The 22,558-nt window shown below is 41.3% G+C and overlaps 1 protein-coding gene across 2 annotated transcripts; it reads left to right on the plus strand.

The window, feature by feature from the left end:
* The first annotated feature begins 3,326 nt into the window (after positions 1-3,326).
* On the plus strand, positions 3,327-21,204 carry ZNF557 (zinc finger protein 557). 2 transcript variants are annotated; one of them, XM_052642533.1, is made up of 7 exons: positions 3,327-3,419; positions 7,298-7,424; positions 7,966-8,054; positions 8,923-9,049; positions 16,673-16,768; positions 17,249-17,331; positions 20,995-21,204. In XM_052642533.1, exons 2-7 carry the CDS (start codon positions 7,394-7,396, stop codon positions 21,043-21,045), a joined length of 477 nt encoding a protein of 158 aa, XP_052498493.1. In that variant the 5' UTR covers positions 3,327-3,419; positions 7,298-7,393; the 3' UTR covers positions 21,046-21,204. The 2 variants fall into 2 exon arrangements, with proteins under 2 accessions (XP_052498493.1, XP_052498492.1); XM_052642532.1 differs by lacking the exon at positions 20,995-21,204 and adding an exon at positions 17,837-18,644.
* The last annotated feature ends 1,354 nt before the right edge of the window (positions 21,205-22,558 follow it).

Consider the following 22,558-nt stretch of genomic DNA (forward strand, 5'->3'; position numbering starts at 1 on the left):
AAAACATCTATTTCTGCTTTATTGACTATGCCAAAGCCTTTGACTGTGTGGATCACAATAAACTGTGGAAAATTCTGAAAGAGATGGGAATACCAGACCACCTGACCTGCCTCTTGAGAAATCTGTATGCAGGTCAGGAAGCAACAGTTCGAACTGGACATGGAACAACAGTCCAGTTCCAAATCGGAAATGGAGTACGTCAAGGCTGTATATTGTCACCCTGCTTATTTAACTCCTATGCAGAGTACATCATGGGAAACGCTGGACTGGAAGAAACACAAGCTGGAATCAAGATTGCCAGGAGAAATATCAATAACCTCAGATATGCAGATGACACCACCCTTATGGCAGAAAGTGAAGAAGAACTAAAAAGCCTCTTGATGAAAGTGAAAGTGGAGAGTGAAAAAGTTGGCTTAAAGCTCAACATTCAGAAAACGAAGATCATGGCATCTGGTCCCATTAGTTCATGGGAAATAGATGGGGAAACAGTGGAAACAGTGTCAGACTTTATTTTTTTGGGCTCCAAAATCACTGCAATGGTGATTGCAGCCATGAAATTAAAAGACGCTTACTTCTTGGAAGAAAAGTTAAGACCAACCTAGATAGCATATTCAAAAGCAGAGACATTACTTAGCCGACTAAGGTCCATCTAGTCAAGGCTATGGTTTTTCCTGTGGTCATGTATGGATGTGAGAGTTGGACTGTGAAGAAAGCTGAGCGCTGAAGAATTGATGCTTTTGACCTGTGGTGTTGGAGAAGACTCTTGAGAGTCCTGTGGACTGCAAGGAGATCCAACCAGTCCATTCTAAAGGAGATCAGCCCTGGGTGTTCATTGGAATGACTGATGCTGAAGCTGAAACTCCAGTACTTTGGCCACATCATGTGAAGAGTTGACTCATTGGAAAAGACTCTGATGCTGGGAGGGATTGGGGGCAGGAGGAGAAGGGGATGACAGAGGATGAGATGGCTGGATGGCATCCCTGACTCGATGGACTTGAGTCTGAGTGAACTCCGGGAGTTGGTGATGGACAGGGAGGCCTGGCATGCTGCAACTGATGGGGTCACAAACAGTCGGACATGACAGAGCGACTGAACCGAACTATTGTTTTACTACATAGATGTTTACCATTCTAGGACTTGAATCTGATCTAGATATTATGATTACATTTTCTCTCTCATTTTTTTCTTTGGATCATCTAGATGGTAAATTTCTCTTGTTTGTTTAATTTCTAAGAATTCATCACTGGTTTATCTTTCTCCAGTATTAAATTTAAATCTCTTCAGTAAATCCAGATGCAATTTATCAGCTTCAATTCCTGCTTAGGGACTTCCCTCTTGGAACTGTACAAACACATACACAGACATACTTACATACACTGAATCGGGATGGTTAGAGGAGAAAACTATGGTTATATCTGGGTAAAAGGACTCCGAGATGGTATGAGACAGTAAAGATTTCTATATGTGTATCTATGACCTAGCCCCATCTCCCACAAAAAATTAAAATAAAATAGCATTAGATCCCTATCTACTGATTTGTGATAGCAAGTTAAAGAGAAAAGTGAATATACGATCTAATTTTATAAAAAATTTAAGGACGGCCATTTAAAAAAAAAAAGTCCTATATATGGCATGTGGTTTTGTTGGGCTGTGTGAGGTTCCCGAACATGGGGAAAGGACTGAAGAAAAGCTGTTTGTTTAGCTTTCATCTACTTGTTGTTTAGTGGTTAAGTTATATTTCTCTCTTTTGCCCGTTAGTCTTCTCTGTCCATGGGATTTCCCAGGCAAGAATACTGGAAGGGGTTGCCATTTCCTTCTCCAGGGCATCTTCCCCACCCAGGGATCGAACCAGCCTCTCCTTTATTGACAGGTGGATTCTTTATCACTCAGCAACCAGGAACTCCCCCCGCCACCCGCACCCCGGAACCTGTACAGCCTGGGAATGCATGGACTGCCCCACCACTCCCCCACACACCCCCGCCAACCCGCCGCCTTCGATCCGGTCCCTGGAGCCGCCTTCTCCCGCTCTCCGGCCCGTCCTTATCCCCGCCCCTGGAACTAGTCTCTGCCCAGCGTTAGGCTGTGAGACTCTAGCACCGCCCCTCAGATCCGCACCCAGTCAAAGCCCGGTCCTTAGTCCCCTCACAGGACGGGTGTCCGCCCACAACCGAGCCCTCCAGGCTTGGTTCCGCCCACAAGCTGGTGCCCGCCCACAGCCCCGCCCCTAGAGCCGGTTTCAGTCCCTGGCTCTGACCCACACTACGGCCCACCCTTGGACTCACTACGCAAGGGAGAACGCCTCGTCCGAGGCTTGGGTGCAAGGCCGCAGTCGCCCGCCGCCTCAACCCTGCAGGGCCTCACTGTCCGCCGCGGCTAGATGCCGGAAACTGAAGCCCCTGCTCCAGCCCAAGACCGGAAGCGGAAGCGTCGATGGTACAGAGGAAGAAATAGCGGGGCGGCTCGCTAAACTGTGGGTACGGTCTTCTCCGCTGGGGGATTGGATTCACGTGGTATGTTCGGCATCATTGCAAGAGGCAGGACTCTGTGGGCTGCCGGCCCTCCTGGGCTCCCGTAGGAGTCTAGGAAGGGGCATGAGTTTGGGGCACCCCGGTCACGGACTATAGCGTTCCTCCCCCTTTCCCGTGAGCCGGGTTTCCACCCCTGGGGCCTCAGGCTGTTACGGCAGGTCGGAGCATAGCTTCGGTTTCCTCCTAGCCCTGGGCACCGCTGTCCCCTTCTCAGAATTCCCCATCTCCCCACCATCTTACCCTGGTGTGTTTTTTGCCTCCTAGGGGACATTTAGTCGTCTGGGGGCATTGTTTTGGTTGTTACAAATGGGAGGGGCTGCTACTGGCTTCGAGTGGGTGGAAGCCAGGGATGCTATTGGACATCCTACAGTGCACTAAATAGCCCCCGTGACAAAGCATTATCAATAGTGCTGAGGTTTGCAAACCCTGTTCTAGGGTCTTAAAATCTTCAAAGCCCTGAACGAACTTAAAAGGTTAGCGGAGACACTTTTAGTGCCCTTGAGTGACGAGTCTTGTTAAAAGTGTCTGGATAGACAGTCACTATCCAGTTAAAAGAGTTGAGCGCGTTGAATGAATGCACACCGCGTGAAGCCGCTTCCTCCTACTCAGAGGGCAGATGGCTGGACAAGAATCAGGAAAATCTAGTCGTAACTTGCAATTACGTGTTAAATCGGTACAGTAAATATTAATAGAAAGAAGAGTGAATGGCGCGGCCCTTCCATCCAGCAATTGTATTATGCCCCCCAGAAAATCTCAAAAGCAATCTTTGTATCCTTTTTCTCCCCCCACCCCACAACAGACAAGTAAATTATTTCTGGAGTTCAAGTCTGAGTTGAAACCAGTCTCAAGGTTCACCTGTCCTCATTGACACGTGGATTTCTGTGTGACCAGGTGAGTACCATGTGGGTTTTATAAAAACAATTTCCAGCAGCCTCAGCTATGCAGAACTGCTAATAGGCCTTTCCTGTGCTCAGGTCGTAAACACAAGGAGTCACTGTAAGTGCAAGTATCTTTAAAAAAAAAAAAAATTATTTGATGGGGATTATATCCAAGGGAGGGAGAAGGTGATGGCACCCCACTCCAGTACTCTTGCCTGGAAAATCCCATGGACAGAGGAGCCTGGTAGGTTGTAGTCCATGCGGTCGCTAAGAGTCGGACAAGATTGAGCGACTTCACTTTCACTTTTCACTTTCATGCATTGGAGAAGGAAATGGCAACCCACTCCAGTGTTCTTGTCTGGAGAATCCCAGGGACGGGGGAGCCTGGTGGGCTGCCGTCTATGGGTAGCACAGAGTCGGACACGACTGAAGTGACTTAGCATATTCAAGGGAAAGATAGTAAGAAGTGTGGTGATGCATGTGTAAATAAGTAAATACAGTTATGTGCAAATGCACATTAAACAAACATGTAAATAACTATATATAACAAATATAGATTTACTTGCGTTCCATAATACCGAAAATTTTAGGATTTTATATATTTTAAGCATATTTTATATATTTGAGTATAAATAATATATGTGTATCTGTAGTATCAAAAGTCATCCCACTAAAGACTAGCAGGACTGCTCAGCAACATTCCTCAGGCCTCGTTCAGTTTGACTTCTAAAACCCTATAAATCTTCCACAAAGATTCAAAATAGGGTGCATGGGGGAAAAAGTAATTTGTACTTTTTTATATTGGCAACAGAAATTCAAAATTGAATTAACCAGCAACCAAATGTCTTTGGAGCAAGTGTTCGGTGTTATTTTGTGTTTTGTTTGTTTTGTTTTATCTTCATGAGATTTAAAAATCAGTCGGAGGAATACTGAGCAACAGCTTGTAGATGGAAGGGTAGGGCAGTAGTTTCTGCAGATTATACTCTACACCTTGCTTTCTAATAAGAATTAACTTTAGTTCTTTAACTGTTTCTGAAATACAGTCTGGTGATTTATATTGCAATCATTTTGAGTAATCTTATATTGTTGGTTTTCACTAATTGTGTTTGTGTGTGTGCCTTTTTCATCCTGTCTTTTCTGTAACATTCTTAAGAGGAATGCTTGCTTGTCATGCAGTAGATATGCTTTGAGTGCACAATTTATGGTAACCAACTATCCTCTTTTATTCGACTGAAGGGTTTGCCGGGCTTGCCAGGTGGCTCAGTGGTAAAGAATCCCCCTGCCCATGCAGGAGACCCAAGTTTGGTCCCTGGGTCGGGAAGATTGCCTAGAGAAGGAAATGGCAACTCACCCACTCCAGTATGGTTACCGGGAAATCCCATGGACAGAGGAACCTCACAGGCTACAGTCCATGGGGTTGCAAAGAGTTGGATACGACTGAATGACTGAACCCTCATGCATGAGGGTTTTGCCAGGACACAGAATATTTTGGATTCAAACTAGGATTAGGACTCTAGGCATGGATTGAGAGAATTAATATTGTTAAAATGTCCATAGTACCCAAGACAATATACAGGTTGAAAGTAATCCCTATCAAAAATCCAGTGGTATTTTTTACAGAAATAGAGCACCTAAAATTTATATGAAAGTGCAAGAGCAGTGGCTTATAGTTTTCAGTATATAGGTCTTTCACACCCTTGGTTAAATTCCTAGGTATTTTATTCTTTTTGATGCAATTGTATAATGGGATTGTTTTCTTAATTTATTTTTCTTATAGGTCATTATTAGTGTAAGGAAACAACAGATTTTGTGTGTATTGATTTTGTACCCTGCAACTTAACTGAATTCAATTGTTATAAGTTTTTTAATGAAATCTTTATGGTTTTCTATATGTAAAATCATGCCATCTGCAAATAGTGAAAAGGTTTTACTTTTTTCTTTCCAATTTAGATGCCTTTTATTTCTTTTTCTTGCCTGATTGCTCCAGCTGAGACTTCCAGCACTATGTTGAATAGAAGTGGCAAGAGTGTGGGCATCCTTGCCTGTTCTGATCTTAGAGGAAAAGCTTTCAGCTTTTCATATTGAGTATGTTAGCTGTGGGCTTATTGTATATGGCCTTCGTTATCTTGAGGTATGTTTCCTCTGTACCTGCTTTGTGGAGAGTTTTTATCATAAATGGATGTTAAATTTTGTTGAATACTTTTTCTGCATCTGTTGAGATAATTATGATTTTTTTTCCCTTATTTTGTTTATGTGGTATACCACATTGATTGATTTGAACCACCCCTTTATCCTGGGAATAAATCCTACTTGATCATGGTGTGTGATCCATGGTGTATGATTTATTGTTGAATTTGGTTTGTTAATATTTTGTTGAGGATTTTTGCATCTGTTCATCAGGGCTGTTGACCTGTAATTTTCTTTTTTGTGTGGCTTCCTTGTCTGGTTTTCAGTATCAGGGAAATACTTTCCCTGTGAACTGTGAAAGAATTCCCCCCTCTTCTATTTTTGGGAAGAGTTTGAGAAGGCTTGGTGTTAGTTCTTCTTGGAATGTTTGGTAAAGTTAATCTGTGAAGCTGCTTGGTCCTGGGCTTTCATTCACTGAGAGGTTTTTTTATTACTGATTCAGTCTCCTTGCTAGTGATCAGTCTGTTCAGATTTTGTATGTCATCAGAGAAACAGAAAATGTGAACTGCTGATATTGACAGGGACTTCCCTGGTGGCTCAGTGGTATAAAATCCGCCAGCTAATGCAGAAGACATGGGTTTGATCCCTGGGTCAGGAAGGTCCCCTGGAGAAGGAAATGGCAACCCACTGCAGTATTCTTGCCTGGGAAATCCCTTGCATGGAGGAGCCTAGCAGACTACAATCCATGGGGTTGCAAAGAGTCGGACATGAGTTAACAACTAAACAACAACAGTCTTTCAAATAGATTCCTTGTAGTATGATTGACAGGAATATGATAAATGTTTCCATTTCACTTGTGGTTGACAGATTTCCTTCCATAGGGGCTGTATTTGTACCCCAACAGTGTATAAGAGTGCTCTTCTCTACAACCTTGGCAATGAAAGATGTGGTCCCCTGTGTCTTTGCTGGTCTGACAGATAAGAAATGGTATCATTGTAGTTGCAATCTCTGTTTTTGTTCTGTAAATAAGATCAGTGGCAGTTCTACCAATTGAATAGGTAGTGGTGGAAACCGAACAAAACTGTATCTCAGAGTGGGTGGGACATGAGGAAATGAAATAGAGAGTGAAAACAAACAAAAAAAAACTTTGGCTGTGATGAGGGAGAGAGACTGGGTGGTAACTAGAAAGAAAACTCTGTGGTTAGAATAGTAGTGTCTCACTACTGAAAACACTGCATTGAGTTTAAATGGTGCGAGGGAGTCCAGTAGAGTGGGAGAGCTTGAAAGGAAGGGCAAAGTAGAGATAATTGCTGGTGTCCAACTCCGAAAAGGGATGGAGCACAGAACAGAACGGCCCCACCCGGCATTGTAGAGAAGCCAGGTCCTCGTTTATAACCAGAGAGGGAGAAAACCATGGCGCAGGACACAGTTTTGGTGACAAGATGGGAAGGTAGATTCCTTCTCACGAAGATGACTGAGAAGTAGGGTGCAGGACCATCTGCTGAAAGTGAGGATGTATTTGTTACCTATCGCTGTGTGACAAGTCATCCCCAACCTTAGTAACTGAAACAGTAGTCCTTTGCTGGGCTTCCTGGCTGGCTCAGTGGTTAAGAACGTGCATGCCAGTGCATTTTAAAGGTAGCAGTGTATACACACACATTCTGCATTTTGATGGAGGATGTGGTGGACAGTCTATGAAAGGGTCATCCACAGTAGCCTGGAGAGAGAGACTGTGACAACTTCATATTTTCCCATTCATTCCAGAGCCCAGTCCTGAGTGCACTGTGGGGACGAGAGGAGGGGCGTCCTGGTTCTCCAGCTCCCTGTTGCTGAGGAAGACGTCACTGTCTGAATTGCAGGATGGCGACCATGGTCCTGTCCTCCATTTGTGGTGAGTTTGAGGGTCAGCCCTCAGAACTGACCAGGTGCTAGAGTCTCATGCACCACAGAGCAGGTGGAGGGAGGGGACTGAGCAGATGAGGTGTGAGTGTTACCCTTGGAGCCCCAAGGTCACAGAGGCCTGACTCTCTGCTGCTTGGGATTGGGACTTAGCTGGTTTGTAAATCTGGGGAGACGTCACCTGTGTTGCAAATGTGTGGGAGCTTTTGAATTATACTTCTGATTCTTTGTATACACTTGAGCTAGTAACAGTGGTATCCTTTGGCAGTTTAGTTTCTTCATCTGCAGAACAGGAAGAGTCTTTTCTTGCTCCAGTGTGGTGTAAGACCTTTGGCCCTATTTTCTGACCCCGAATGAGACAGCTCCATTCTGCCTCCGGGGGAAGCTGGGTGTGGATGTTTGGGTGTCGGTATGTCCTCTCTGTGTGTTGGGGATACAGTCAATTACAAGTATGTGAGGAAGCCTAAGCCTCCAGATTTATGAATGAGAACAGCGGGCAAGCCTGGGTTCTTGGGATATTTCTTCTTCTCCAGCTCAGTCATCCCTGTACACAGCCCCTCACCAGAAAGGATACACAGAGGAGGAAGGGTTGGCCCGTGGCTTCCTGACAGACTGGTTACAGGTGAGTCAGACATTCCTGTTTCCAGATCGTATTCCTTTGACCAAAAGTTAGACTTGTCCCTTCAGTGACCTGGAGCTGGATCAGGTTTTCAGGCATCTGGTGGAGGGTTTGGGGCAACCCAAACAACGTCAGCACATGTCAGCATTTACTGCCGTGTCGAGCTTCCTCCAAGGTCACTGTCTACACCATGTTTTGCTGAGAGTTTTGTTTTTTAATTTTACTGAGGTATTAGTGATTTACGATGTTAATTTATGCTGTACAGCAAAGTGACTCAGTTATACACACATACATATATTTTCTTTCTCATATTCTTTCCATTATGGTTTACCACAGGACATTGAATATAGTTACCTGTGCTATACAGTAGGACTTGTGATTTATCCATCCTATATATAATAGTTTGCCTCTGCTAATCCCAAACTCCCATTCCTTCCCTCCTTCCCTCCTCCCCACTCTCAGCCCCCTTTGGTGAGAGTTTTAAGGGGAAGCTAAGGAAATACATGACTGTTGCTGGTGGCCACTGGGGCATCTTTCATCCATTTGCCAAGTACTTCTCTGATTCCTGCAGTGTCTTAGACCTGTGCTCAGCCTTTGAGGTTGAGGGGAATTCGATTGCAGGATGTCACGGTCTCACTGGAAAATAAAATTGCCTGTGTGTTAGGGGCACAAGTGGCCCTGGGGGTGGGCATGAGTAGACAGGAGATGAGTGTCCAGGGCCAAACCCAGGAGCAGTTGAGAGCAGAGCTCAGAACCCTGCCCATACAGCTCCTGCCTTGGACCCTCTTCCTACCCTTGTTGTCCTTGGCTCTTTTTCTCAGCATTGGTGGGGATGGTCCGTAGTTAAACCACAGTGTTTATGGTGGTTTAGGACTTGGTGACTTTTGAGGACGTGACCATGGAGTTCACCCAGGAGGAGTGGGCACTGCTAGACTCTTCTCAGCGAAAACTGTACCGAGATGTGATGCTGGAGAACTGCAGGAACCTGGCGTGGCTTGGTAAGCCCTACATTATTCCTGCATTTATTGAATGACTCAGGTAACAAGACTTTTTAAAAACTGAGGTCTCTATCATTCATATAACATAAAATTTACCATTTTAATCATTAAAAGTTTTTTTAAATTTATTAAAATTTTTTTTTAATTGAAGATAATTGCTTGGCTTTTGATATAGTCAGAGTTGTGCAGCCATCAACACTAATTTCAGAGCATTGTCATCACCCTTAAAAGAAACCTGTACCCATTAATTGATCAGTACCTGTTATCTTCCCCACCCCCCTACTGCCTGCCACTACTAATTTGCTTCCTGTTTCTGTGGATTTGCCTATTTGGAATATTTTCATATCAATGAAATTATGAAATATGTCATCTTTCCCATTTCTTTCAGGCAACTTAATATTTAAAGGTTTACCTGTGTTGTAGCATTTATAAGTTCTTTATTCCTTTTTATGACTGAATAATCCACTTTATGGATATACCACATTTTGGTTTTTTGATTCATTGGTTAATAGACATTTGGGTGGTTTCCACTTACTGGCTAGTTTAAATAATGCTGCTATGAATATTTGTGTACACGCGTTTGTCTAAACACCTATTTTCAGTTCCTATTTGGTGTATATCTAGGAGTGGAATTTTGGGTTTCATATTGCTATGTTTAGTTTTCTGAGGAACCGCCAACCAGTTTTTTACAGCAGCTGCACCACTATGTGAAAGTTCCAATTTCTCTGTGTCTTCCCCCAGTATTTGCCTTTTTGAAGATAGCCATCATCTTGGGTATAATGTGGTATCTCACCTATTTTGGTTTGAGTGCATGCTCTGTCGTGTGATTCTTTGTGTTCCCATAAACTGTAGCCTGCAAGACTCCTCTGTCCATGGAATTTTGGCAAGAATCCTGGAGTCGGTTGCCGTTTCCTGTTACATGTTTTGATTTGCATTTCCCTAATTACTAATGAAAGAGAACATTTTTTCATGTAATTGTTGACTGTATATCATTTTTGGAGAAATGTCTTTTCAAGCCAATTTTTTAATTGTTGTTTTTTTTGGTTTTGGGTTTTGGAAGTTTATTATATTCTTTTTTTTTTTCAACTTTTTATTTTTACTTTATAATAAGTTTATTATATTCCGAATGCTAGACCCTATTTGTAAATGGTTTCTCCCATTGTGTGACATCTTTTCATTTTCTTGATAGTGTCCTTTGATACTCAAAAGTTTTAATTTTGATGAAGTCCAGTTTATGTACTTTTTCTTTTTATCTTGTGCTTTTGATATCATACCTAGTTATTGCCAAGTCCAAGGTCCTGAAATTTTGCCTCTGTGTTTTTCTCCAGAATGTTCTAGTTTTACTTTTTCAATGAAATCTTTTACCTATTTTGAGTTAATTTTTATATGGCTTAGAGAAATTGTCAGCTTAATTCTTTTGCATATATTAATTCAGTTGTCCCATCACCTTTGTAGCAGAGACTATTCCCTTCCCCATTGAACTGTTTTGGCCCAGTTGCCAAAAGTTATTTGACCATAAGCATGTGAGCTTATGTACTCTGTTATTTTCCATCAACCTGTGGAAACCTGACATAACCTGATGGGTCCCTCATTGTGCCAGTACCACATTGTCTTCATTACTGTTAGTCTGAGGTAATGTCAGTAAATGGGGTTCTTCCTATTTAGTTCTTTTTCAAGATTGCTTTTTGTCTATTCAGGATCCCTTGGCAATTCCATATGAATTTTAGGATCAGCTTGTCCATTTATTTATTTTTTTTAAAAAGGCCATTAGAAAATTGATGCTGATTTCATTGAATCTGTAGATGATTTTGGTTATATTCTCATCTTGGGTGTGTGCTCACTCAGTTGTGTCCAACTCTTTGTGACCCTATGGACTGTATAGCCTGCCAGGCTCCTCTGTCCATGAAATTTTCCAGGCCAATATGCTGGAGCAGGTTTCCATCTCCTACTCTAGGGGATCTTCCCAGCCCAGGGATCGAACCCGCTTCTCTTACTTCTGCAGTGGCAGGTGGGTTCTTGACCACTAGTGCCACCTGGGAAGCCCTAGTATTGTCCTCTTAATTAAAATGTTCAATATATGTTCTCTATTACTTACTTTTAATTTGCTTCTCTCATGATCCAATAGATACTTTATATGATTTTATTGTTTTTAAATTTATGTAGACTTGTTTTGTGAGCTAACGTATGCTTTGTTACAGAGAATCTTTCACGTGCGCTTGTGTTGAATATACTGTTGCTGAATAAAGTATTTTATGTCTGTGAGGTCTAGTAAGCTTATAGGATTGTTTAAGTTCTGTGTTTCCTTATTGATCTTTTAATGGGTTGTTCTACCCATTATCCATTATTAAAAGTGGGGCATTGAAGTCTGCAACTATTATTGTAGATCTATTTCTCCCTTCAATTCTGTGAGTTTTGAATTTATACATTTTAGACCTTAGTTGTTAGGTAGTATATGTCTGTAATTATCATATCTTCTTGATTAATTGTTGTCTTAATCATGTTGTAGTATCTTTTTTTGTGTCTTGTAACAGTTTTTGTCTCAAAGTCCATTTTGCCTCATAGTAGTATGAGGCAAAACATTCTCTCTTTTCTATCTCTTGTTTGTATGGAATTTGTTTTTCCATTTGTTGATTTTCAACCTGTTAGTGTCTTAAGATATAATGTGAGTCTCTTATAGATATGTCATATATCATTGATTATTTCCTGTCTGTTCTGCTAAAATCTGCCTTTTAATTGCACCAGATTAATCCATTTACCTTTAATGGAATTCCTTGCAAGAAGGACTTAGTTGTGTCATTCTCTTGTCTTTTGTATGCTCTATATCATTTTTGTTCCTCTATTATTGTTTACGTTTGTGTTAGGTATTTTCTAGTGGACCATTTTGATTCCCTTTTCATTTCTGTTTCTGTTTTTTAGTTATTTTCTTAGTGGTTGTGGGAGGGATTCCAGTTTTAATTTTAGACAGTCTGTTCTGACTTAATATTGACTTTATTTCAGTATACAAAAGATTAGCTCCTGTATAGCTGCACCCTTCCTTATACTGTTTTCTTTTTAATAACAAATTATATCTTTATACTTTGTGTCCCATTAACACAGGCATTTCTCTTTTAAATCATATTGGGAGTAAAAGGGAGCCAAAAATAACAAGGAATTAACAATCCAAAAATAAACAATTGTTTTTGATGTTTATATTTACCTGTGTATTTTCCTTTATTGGTGTTCTTCATATGTTTATGTGGATTTGAGTCAGTATTCATTGCCCATTCATTTCAAGGTTAAAAATTTCCTGTTAGCATTTCTTGTAGGATAGATATGTTAATGGCAAATATTCAGATATTGTTTATAGGAATTTCTTGATTTATTTTTGAAGGGCAGTTTAGCTACATATAGAATCTTTGGTTAACTTTTTTTTAAAGTAGCTTCGGTATATCTTCCAATGTCTGTTGCCTATGCTTTCTCATCCAAAATTGGCTCTTACTCTTAACAGTGATTCAGTGTATGTGTTGAATCACCTCTCTCTTGCTGCTGTCAGGGATACTCTTTGACTTCTCAGAGTTTAATTATATTGTGTTTTAGGATGGATTCTGATTCTTTGAGTTTATCCTGTCTTGAGTTTGTTAAGCTTCTTGGTTGTGTACATTATGTCTCATCAAATTTGGGGAAATTCTTAGCCATTATTTCTTTAAATATCCGTTCTGTCCATTTTCTTCTTCATTTGAGGGACTCCTATTATGTGTATGTTGGTATCCTGTGGGTCTTTTAGGTGCTGGTCGTATTTAGTTTCTTTTCGGTCCTTCTGTTTTTCAGACTGAGTAGTATAAATTGTCCTGTCTTCTTAGTTACTGATTCTTTCTTCTTGCTCAAGTCTGTTGTTGAACCCCTCTTCTGAATTTTTCATTTTAGTTATTGTGCTTTTCTACTCCATAATTTATGTTTTGTTTTGTTTTATAATTTCTCTCTTTAAGATATTTTCTCTTTGATCAGAATTTGGTTTTATGGTTTCCTTTAGATCCTTGATCATATTTAAAATAGTTAATTTAAATTCTTGGTGTAGTCACCAAGCCCCAAATTTGGGCTTCCTCAAGGATAGTTTCTACTAATTTTTTTTTTTTTTTTCCTGTAATGGACCATCAGTTCAGTTCAGTCACTCAGTTGTGTCCAACTCTTCATGACCCCATGGATCACAGCATACCAGGCCTCCCTGTCCATCACCAACTCCTGGAGTCTGCTCAAACTCATCTCCATTGAGTTGGTGATGCCATCCAACTATCTCATCCTCTGTCATCCCCTTCTCCTCCTGCCCTCAGTCTTTCCCAGCATCAGGGTTTTTTCCAATGAGTCAGTTCCTCACATCAGGTGGCCAAAGCATTGGAGTTTCAGCTTTAGCATCAGTCCTTCTGACGAATATTCAGGTCTGATTTCCTTTAGGATAGACTGGTTGGATCTCCTTGCAGTCCAGGGGATTCTCAAGAGTCTTCTCCAACACCACAGTTCAAAAGCATCAATTCTTCGGCGCTCAGCTTTCTTTATAGTCCAACTCTCACATCCATACATGACTACTGGAAAAACCATAGCCTTGACGAGATGGACCTTTCTTGGCAAAGTAATGTCTCTGCTTTTTAATATGCTATCTAAATACTTTTGTTTATTTGCTTGCCTTACAGTTTTTTGTTGTTGTTGAAAACTAGACATTTAGAATGTTGTAACATAATTCTGGAATCACTTCTTTTCCCCATCCCTAGAGTTTGTTGGTATTGTTTCTTATAGTTGGTGTGATATGCATGTTTAGTGATCTTTTTGAACTCATTTTTGTAATGTCAGTATTCGTTGTACATGGCCACTGAAAACTGTTCTGTTAGCTTAATGGTGGTGGTTGTTGTTTTAGTTTCTACATCCAACTCTTTGCAACCCCATAGACTATAGTATTGCAGGCTTCTCTGGCAATGGCATTTCCCAGGCAAGAAGAGTAAGGTGAGTTGCTATTCCCTTCTCCAGGGGATCTTTCTGACTTAGGGATCGAACCTCTGGCTCCTGTCTTCACAGGTGGATTCTTTACCCTGAGCCACCAGTGAGTTCAGTTCAGTTCAGTCGCTCAGTCATGTCCGACTCTTTGCAACCCCATGAATCACAGCGCACCAGGCCTCGCTGTCCATCACCGACGCCCAGAGTTCACCCAAACTCAAGTTCATCGAGTCGGTGATGCCATCCAGCCATCTCATCCTCTGTCGTCCCCTTCTCCTCCTGCCCCCAATCCCTCGCAGCATCAGGGTCTTTTCCAATGAGTCAGCTCTTCACATGAGGTGGCCAAAGTATTGGAGTTTCAGCCTCAGCATCAGTCCTTCCAGTGAACACCCAGGACTGGACTCCTTTAGGATGAACTGGTTGGATCTCCTTGCAGTCCAAGGGACTCTCAAGAGTCTTCTCCAATACCACAGTTCAAAAGCATCAATTCTTCGGCACTCAGCTTTCTTCACAGTCCAACTCTCACATCCATACATGACCACTGGAAAAACCATGGCCTTGACTAGATGGACGTTTGTTGGCAAAGTAATGTCTCTGCTTTTGAATATGCTCTCTAGGTTGGTCATAACTTTCCTTCCAAGAAGTAAGTGTCTTTTAATTTCATGGCTGCAATCACCATCTGCAGTGACTTTGGAGCCCAAAAATAAAGTCTGACACTGTTTCCACTGTTTCCCCATCTATTTCCCATGAAGTGATGGGACCAGATGCCGTGATCTTCGTTTTCTGAATGTTGAGCTTTAAGCCAACTTTTTCACTCTCGTCTTTTACTTTCACCAAGAGGCTTTTTAGTTCTTCTTCACTTTCTGCCATAAGGGTGATGTCATCTGCATATCTGAGGTTATTGAGATTTCTCCCAGCAATCTTGATTCTAGCTTGTGCTTCTTCCAGTCCAGCGTTTCTCATGATGTACTCTGCATAGGAGTTAAATAAGCAGGCTGACAATATACAGCCTTGATGTACTCCTTTTCCTATTTGGAACCAGTCTGCTGTTCCATGTCCAGTTCTAACTGTTGCTTCCTGACCTGCATATAGGTTTCTCAAGAGGCAGGTCAGGTGGTCTGGTATTCCCATCTCTCTCAGAATTTTCCACAGTTTATTGTGATCCACACAGTCAAAGGCTTTGGCATAGTCAATAAAGCAGAAATAGATGTTTTTCTGGAACTCTCTTGCTTTTTCGATAACCCAGCGGATGTTGGCAATTTGATCTCTGGCTCCTCTGCCTTTTCTAAAACCAGCTTGAACATCTGGAAGTTTGGGGTTCATGTATTGCTGAAGCCTGGCTTGGAGAATTTTGAGCATTACTTTCCTAGCGTGTGAGATGAGTGCAATTGTGCGGTAGTTTGAGCATTCTTTGGCATTGCCTTTCTTTGGCCACCAGTGAACCCCCAGCTTAATGATTAACTAATGGCTTATCAGAGATTTCTTTAGACAGTTGGAACAAAAAAGCTCCTAGTCGGAATCTCTATGCAGGGGCATACCTTCAAACTCAGGCAGTTTACAACTTTGTCTGAATTTTCACTTCTTCCTTGTGCTGAGCCTGAAGGTCTATCATAGGTGAGGACTTAATGCCCTCTCATGTCTTTTCTGAGTATGTGTCCAAGCCTGGTATGCATGTGGCTTTCCAGATTTAAAGGAATATGAGGGAGCTTTTCAAAAGCTTTATAAAAATTCCCCAAAACATTTTAGGTTATACTTTTATTCTAGGCTTCTTGGTTTGCCTTTTGCTTTCCTCTGCTGTTTCCATTTGCCTCAGGCAGTAGTGGCTAATATATTGCCTTTTTAACGCCTTCAGCACAAGCCCACTGTGTAACCAGCTCAACCTTTGGAGAGTTTGGGGTTAGATAAGTAAAGGCAAGCCCTTTGAGCCAGTCCTTCAGGGAGCCACCAGAAAGGTCAAAACAAACCACCACATTGTATTGAGAAGAGGGTCTATCTTCCTCTCTCTAGTACTTGGAATTGTCTTCAATGTCATAGCCAAAGCACGGAACAGAGGGTGAGTCAAGGGTCACTTAAAAATGTCAGCTATTTTTTGTCCTTGATTAAGCATTTTCCTGGTTGCCGTAGTCTTTTGGTAAGTTTTCAGGGTTCTGATAAAGTTGTTCTGATAGTTTTTCCAGTTTATTCACTGTTTCTGTAGAGGGAGGGACTTTTAAAGTTCCATATTCCATGATTTTCATTGTCGTTTTTTTCTCACAAGACTTCAAGCTTGTCTGTGTTTCTGGTGTGTAGAAGTATGGTGATGAAGGAGACAGATATGATCCCCATGCTCGTAGAGCTATTTAGCACCTTCCCTATGAGCTGAATATTCCTTCCCCTGACTTAATATTTTCTGTAGTTAAAAGCTTTATAGCTTTTGTATTGTGTATTTAAACTCGGGTATGGACTTTGGCACTGTGTGTGCCCTGTCACCCTGGATATTGAACGAGATTGCTTGTACTTTTGTTTCCTGAGAGTTACTATAGTCATTAGAATTTAGATATAATTATTCCGTTGCTCCAAAAGCCACAGTTCCCTATCTTCAGAATTCTCGGCTTCAGTTTCATAGAGTTGCTTGTCACTTGCACAGCCCCCCAATAGCACATCTCTTTTCTCCATGAATAGGATATCATGTTGATAAACGCAGTCTGATCTCCCAGTTGGAGCAAGAAGACAAGGTGATAACAGAGGAAGGCGGGATTCTCCCAGGCACCTGTCCAGGTGAGCACTAGGAAGATATGAGGAATAGTCTTGGAGGTGTAGCTCTAGCCAGTGATTCAGGGCATGGGAGTGTTGCATTAGGAAATACCTGAAATGTGCTCCTTCCTGACAGAGATGGCCACAGAGATTTGGTATGAGCTTCCTCATGCACCTTCTTTTTTTCCTCTTTAACCCTCTGTTCAATGTCTCCTACTTTACTTTGGACTCAGAGAGGGGAAAAAAATGTCCCTTTTCCTTTTTAAATAAGTCTCGTATGAACTCTTTTTCTGATTCCTTCCTGGAACTTTACCTTCCTGATAATTCCTCCTAGTGTAAATCTCTGATCAATCCTAATGCTTTTAGAGTCCTTTTTTAGTACCTATAATTTGTATACTCATATGCTTTTCCTTGAAAACCTCCTCAAAAACCCTAATCCCTCAGTTTGTCTTTACTCATATTTTTTTTCACCATTAACTTAAATTTCTTTTCAATTTGTTTTAGATTTGGAGATGGTACTTAAAGCAAAATGGTTAACTCCAAAGAAGCATATTTTTAGAAAAGAACATTCTAATGGTGTTAGAGCGGTAAGACCAATGTGGTAATTTCTGGTTTTTCTCAGTTGGAAAATTTCATCAGTTAGAAAAGCAACAAAATAGTCAGGGGAGTCATTATAGGGAAATGTCATTAACATATGAGATAATGGTATCTCAGGAGAGATACTGTAAATCACTTGTGAATTTGGAGAAAATTATAAATTAGCTCCAGACTTGTTTCTTTGCTCAGAGTTCCCACAAGTAAATACTTCCTTAAATGTGACTGTCAAAATATAAAATAGTCTTAAACTTATCAGAAAATTATCTGTGAATATGATAAAGACTTGTGGCAATGCATCTGTCTGTCTTTTCTTAACTTGTAAAAACTCAGACTGGGCAGAAGACTGGACAGAAGCCATTTAACAAGCATTTAAAATACATAGCCGCAACATCAATGATAATAATGTAACAGAATTCCTGGCAGAGAAAATTTGTATAACAGCATTGAATATTAAAAAAATATTATAAACTATAGTTTTCATTCATCTCTTAACAGGAGAGAAGTCATCTGGGAGTGAAACTCAATGAATGTAATCAGTGTTTTAAAGTCTTCAGCACAAAATCTAACCTTACTCAGCACAAAAGAATTCATACTGGAGAAAAACCCTATGACTGTAATCAGTGTGGAAAATCCTTCAGCAGTAGATCTTATCTTACTATTCATAAGAGAATACATAATGGGGAGAAACCCTATGAATGCAATGACTGTGGGAAAGCCTTCAATGATCCTTCCTCTCTTAGACTGCATGTGAGAATTCACACTGGAGAAAAACCCTATGAATGTAACCAGTGTTTTCATGTTTTCCGCACTAGTTGTAACCTCAAAAGCCACAAGAGAATTCATACGAGAGAGAATCACCATGAATGTAATCAGTGTGGCAAGGCCTTCAGCACAAGGTCCTCCCTTACTGGGCACAATAGTATTCATACAGGAGAGAAGCCTTATGAATGCAATGACTGTGGGAAAACCTTTAGGAAGAGCTCATATCTGACACAGCATATGAGAACTCATACTGGAGAAAAACCCTATGAGTGTAATCAGTGTGGAAAGTCCTTCAGCAGTAGCTTTTCTCTTACTGTTCACAAGAGAATTCATACTGGTGAGAAACCCTATGAATGCAGTAACTGTGGGAAAGCATTTAATAATCTCTCAGCTGTTAAGAAACATGTGAGAACTCACACTGGAGAAAAACCCTATGAATGTAATCATTGTGGAAAATCTTTCACCACTAATTCTTACCTTTCTGTGCACAAGAGAATACATAACAGGTGGATATGAATGCAGTAACTGATTTCTTATCTTTCAGACAACTTGTGACAACTCACACTAGATGTATGAGTCAGCTGCTGCTGCATAACAGATTTCCCCTTGAAACATAGTGGCTTTAAACAGCAAACATATATTATCTATAGATCAGGAATTCAGAACCAGCTTATCTGTGTAGTTCTGGTCAGGATCTCATGAGGTTGAAATCAAGATGTCAGCAGGAGCTGCCATCCTCCACTTTATTGCCAAAGAGTCCACTTCCAAAATGGCTCACTGGCACACCTGGCAAGTTAGTAGCTGGTTGTTGGCAGGGAACCTTCATTTACTCACCGTGTTGGATTCTCTACAGGGTTAAATATCTTTATGGTGTAGAAGCAGGGTCGTCCCAAAGCATTGGATTTAAAGAAGAGCTAATGCAGAAGCTACAGTGTCTTTTATGACCTCGTCCCAGAAGGACATATCATCACTTCTTCAGTACTTTAAGGGTCACACAGATCACTCCTGATACATTGTGGGAAGAGACCACGCTCAATGTGAATACCAGGAAAGAGAGATTGTTGGGAACTATCTGAGAATTCACTGAAAGAGGGCCTTCAGGAGACCCTCTTTCTTTCAGTCTGTTCAATATGAAGTAATATTCAGTAACTCCTGTGTAAATTCACTCATGAAAGAAACCTCATAAGTCTAAGCTTCATGATAAACTTTCAGCTCAAACTCACCCTATGTACACAAAAGGTTATGTATTGGGGATAAAGCTGAGGAATACAGTCGTGATATCCAGGGAGTCATGTGGCAGTTCACACTAAAGGGAAAATCCAATGAGCATCATCAGAATGTAAAAGCCTTTAGGGACAATTGTCCCTTAAAATGTCCCTTAGAACATGTGTGAGAAATCACTACAGAGGAACACTCATGTAAGGAATGTGGAAAACCCTGTAGCACAAGTGTTTTGTTAACAGAAGATGAAATTTCAAGTACCAAGTACTATGGGAAAGCCTTCAGTGTTCTCTCCGTTTTTAAGAGACATGAGGATTGGTTCTGGAGAGAACAAACCATTGAATGGCATCAGTATTGGAAAACCTTCCAGTTTCCCACATTCCTTAAACTTATGAGTATAAAGAAGGAGGGAATGCCTTTAATGATAGCTCTTACACTAGGAAAAGTATGAAATTCCTGGATGCAGAAACCTGTGAGTGGATTAATTTTGGAAAGTCTTTCGATGACTTCTGTCTTTGTTGAATTGTGAGAAGTCACCTGGGAGGGGTGGGAGGGGAGCCCAAGAAGGTACTCAGCATGAGATTGCCTTAGCTCTTCTCTCTGAGTGGCCGTGTAATACTCTGAAGTGGGAATGAAAAGTGTAAATGTTATAAGTGTGGGATTACCTTTCAGTGTCTCATCTGTAGGGTGGGGCAACTAGTTCTTTAATTTTCAGTCTTTTTAATTAAGTAGCAACATTTGTGTCTGCAGCTGTGCCCTAAAATAAACCTTAAGTTATGTTCTGTAGTTTTGTATGTAATACATTTATCATCATTGACTCTAAAACTATTAATACATTGCATATTCATAAAGGTATTTCTGACTGTTGCCTGAGTGATTTAGTTTATCCTAGTAAAAGCTAGGATCATTGCTAAACACCTTTTAGCAATTGCTAAATAGCTAAATTGCTGTATACTTTTCCTAATTTAATGGCATTTTTATTAAGTGGATTTTAGGATGCTGATTCTTTTTTATCTTTCTATCCTAGTATGGCAGTTATTTTTAGCCTCTTTCTCAATGTCCATTTCCCCCTATATTTTCTTAAAAGAAGAAGCAGATTTTTTTCTTTAAACTTTTTTTCAACTTGTTGATGAATAGTACTGAAAACAATCAATCCACCGGGCATCCCCAAAACCCATGCTCTGCTGGCCATGAGAAGTAGGTGGAAGTCACAGAGGGGAGCAAGGGGGACGCATCATCGTCTGGCTTGTCTGCCTCACCCATATCCTCTTCATCTTACCTGTTCATTCTTGTGAAGGTGGAGTCAAACTGTAGAGTTGGAAGAACTACAGTTTGATCATGATGACAATGACCACAGTATGGCAAAAATCACAATGAGTGGGCTCCCTAAGAGGCTCTGATTGGCTCTATCACCTACAGGCTGCTTATTCCTAGACTTACATAATTTAGAAGTAACCTATGTGGTTGAGACTCAGTGATTCTTTTTTGTTTTTGAGGTGGTATTTTGTTAATGTCCTGCTGAATATTATTAGTTGGTCATTTTATAAATGCTCCAAGATTATTTGAAAACTGTGTGTGTGTGTGTGCGCGCGCGCTCAGTTGTGACTGACTCTTTTTCTGACCCCATGGACTGTAGCCCTCCAGGCTCCTTTGTCTATGGGATTTCCCAGGTAAGAATACTGGAGCAGGTTGCTCTTCCCTTCTCCAAGGGATCTTCCTGACCCAGGGATCAAAGTGGAGTCTTCTGTGTCTCCTGCCTTGCCAAGTGGATTCTTCACCAGTGAGCCACCTGTGTATTCTCTCATTTTCAGATATAGAGTGTCTTCTCATTAACTTAAGCTAAACATGTTTTCAGATATATTAATATGTACCTGCAGGTTTCCCCCCTCTTAAACATAATTACCAATAGATATGAATTAAAGTTCTCTACCATGGTTGTGGATTAACAAATTCTTTTTGGTAATTCTGTCATTTCTTTCTTTTTGTATTTTAATGTAATGTAAATACATGCATTTCTGAGGTGGTTGATCAGAAACTGAAGAGGAACTGAAGAGCCTTTTGGTGAGGGTGAAAGAGATGAGTGAAAAACCCTGTTTAAAACTCAGCATTAAAAAAACTAAGATCATGACCTCCAGTCTCATGACTTCATGGCAAATGGGAAAAAGTGGAAGCAGTGGCAGATCTTACTGGGCTCCAAAACCACTGTGGATGGTGACTGCAGCCATGAAATTAAAAAGATGCTTGTCTCTTGGAAGAAAAGCTATGACAAACATAGACAGCATATTAAAAAGAGACATGGCTCTGAAAATAAAAGGTCCATATAGTCAAAGCTATTGTTTTTCCAGTAGTCATGTAAGGTTGGACCAGAAAGAAGACTGAATGCCAAAGAATTGATGCTTTTGAATTGTGGTGCTGGAGAAGACTCTTGAGAGTCCCTTGGACTGCAAGGAGATCCAACCAGTCCATTCTGAAGGAGATCAGTCCTGGGATTTCTCTGGAGGGAATGATGCTGAAGCTGAAACTCCAGTACTTTGGCCACCTCATGCAAATAGTTGACTCATTGGAAAAGACTCTGATGCTGGGAGGGATTGGGGGCAGGAGGAGAAGGGGACGACAGAGGATGAGATTGCTGGATGGCATGACTGACTCAATGGACGTGAGTCTGAATGAAGTCCGGAAGTTGGTGACAGACAGGGAGGTCTGCTGTGCTGTGATTCATGGGGTCTCAAAGAGTCAGACACGACTGAGCGACTGAACTGAACTGAACTGAACTGAATGGAGATGCAGACATGGAGGAGAGACTTGCGGACACAGCAGGGGAAGGAGTGAGTGGAACGAACAGAGAGAGTAGCAGGGAAACATATACATAGATAGCCAGTGGGAATTTGCTCTGTCACTCAGGGAGCTCAAATCAGTACTCTGTGACAAACTAGAGTGGTGTTAAGATGGGATGGGAGGTGGGAGGGAGGTTCAGAAGGGAGGGGACATGTGTACTTATGGCTGATTCATGTTGATGTTTGGCAGAAACAAACACAATATTGTAAAGCAATTATTCTTCAGTTCAGTTCAGTTCAGTCGCTCAGTCGTGTCCGACTCTGCGACCCCATGAACTGCAGCATGCCAGGCCTCCCTGTCCATCACCAACTCCCGGAGTTCACCCAGACTCGTGTCCATCGAGTCAGTGATGCCATCCAGCCATCTCATCCTCTGTCGTCCCCTTCTCCTCCTGCCCCC

This window comes from Budorcas taxicolor, chromosome 7 (genome assembly GCF_023091745.1).
Source record: "Budorcas taxicolor isolate Tak-1 chromosome 7, Takin1.1, whole genome shotgun sequence".
NCBI lineage: Eukaryota > Metazoa > Chordata > Mammalia > Artiodactyla > Bovidae > Budorcas > Budorcas taxicolor.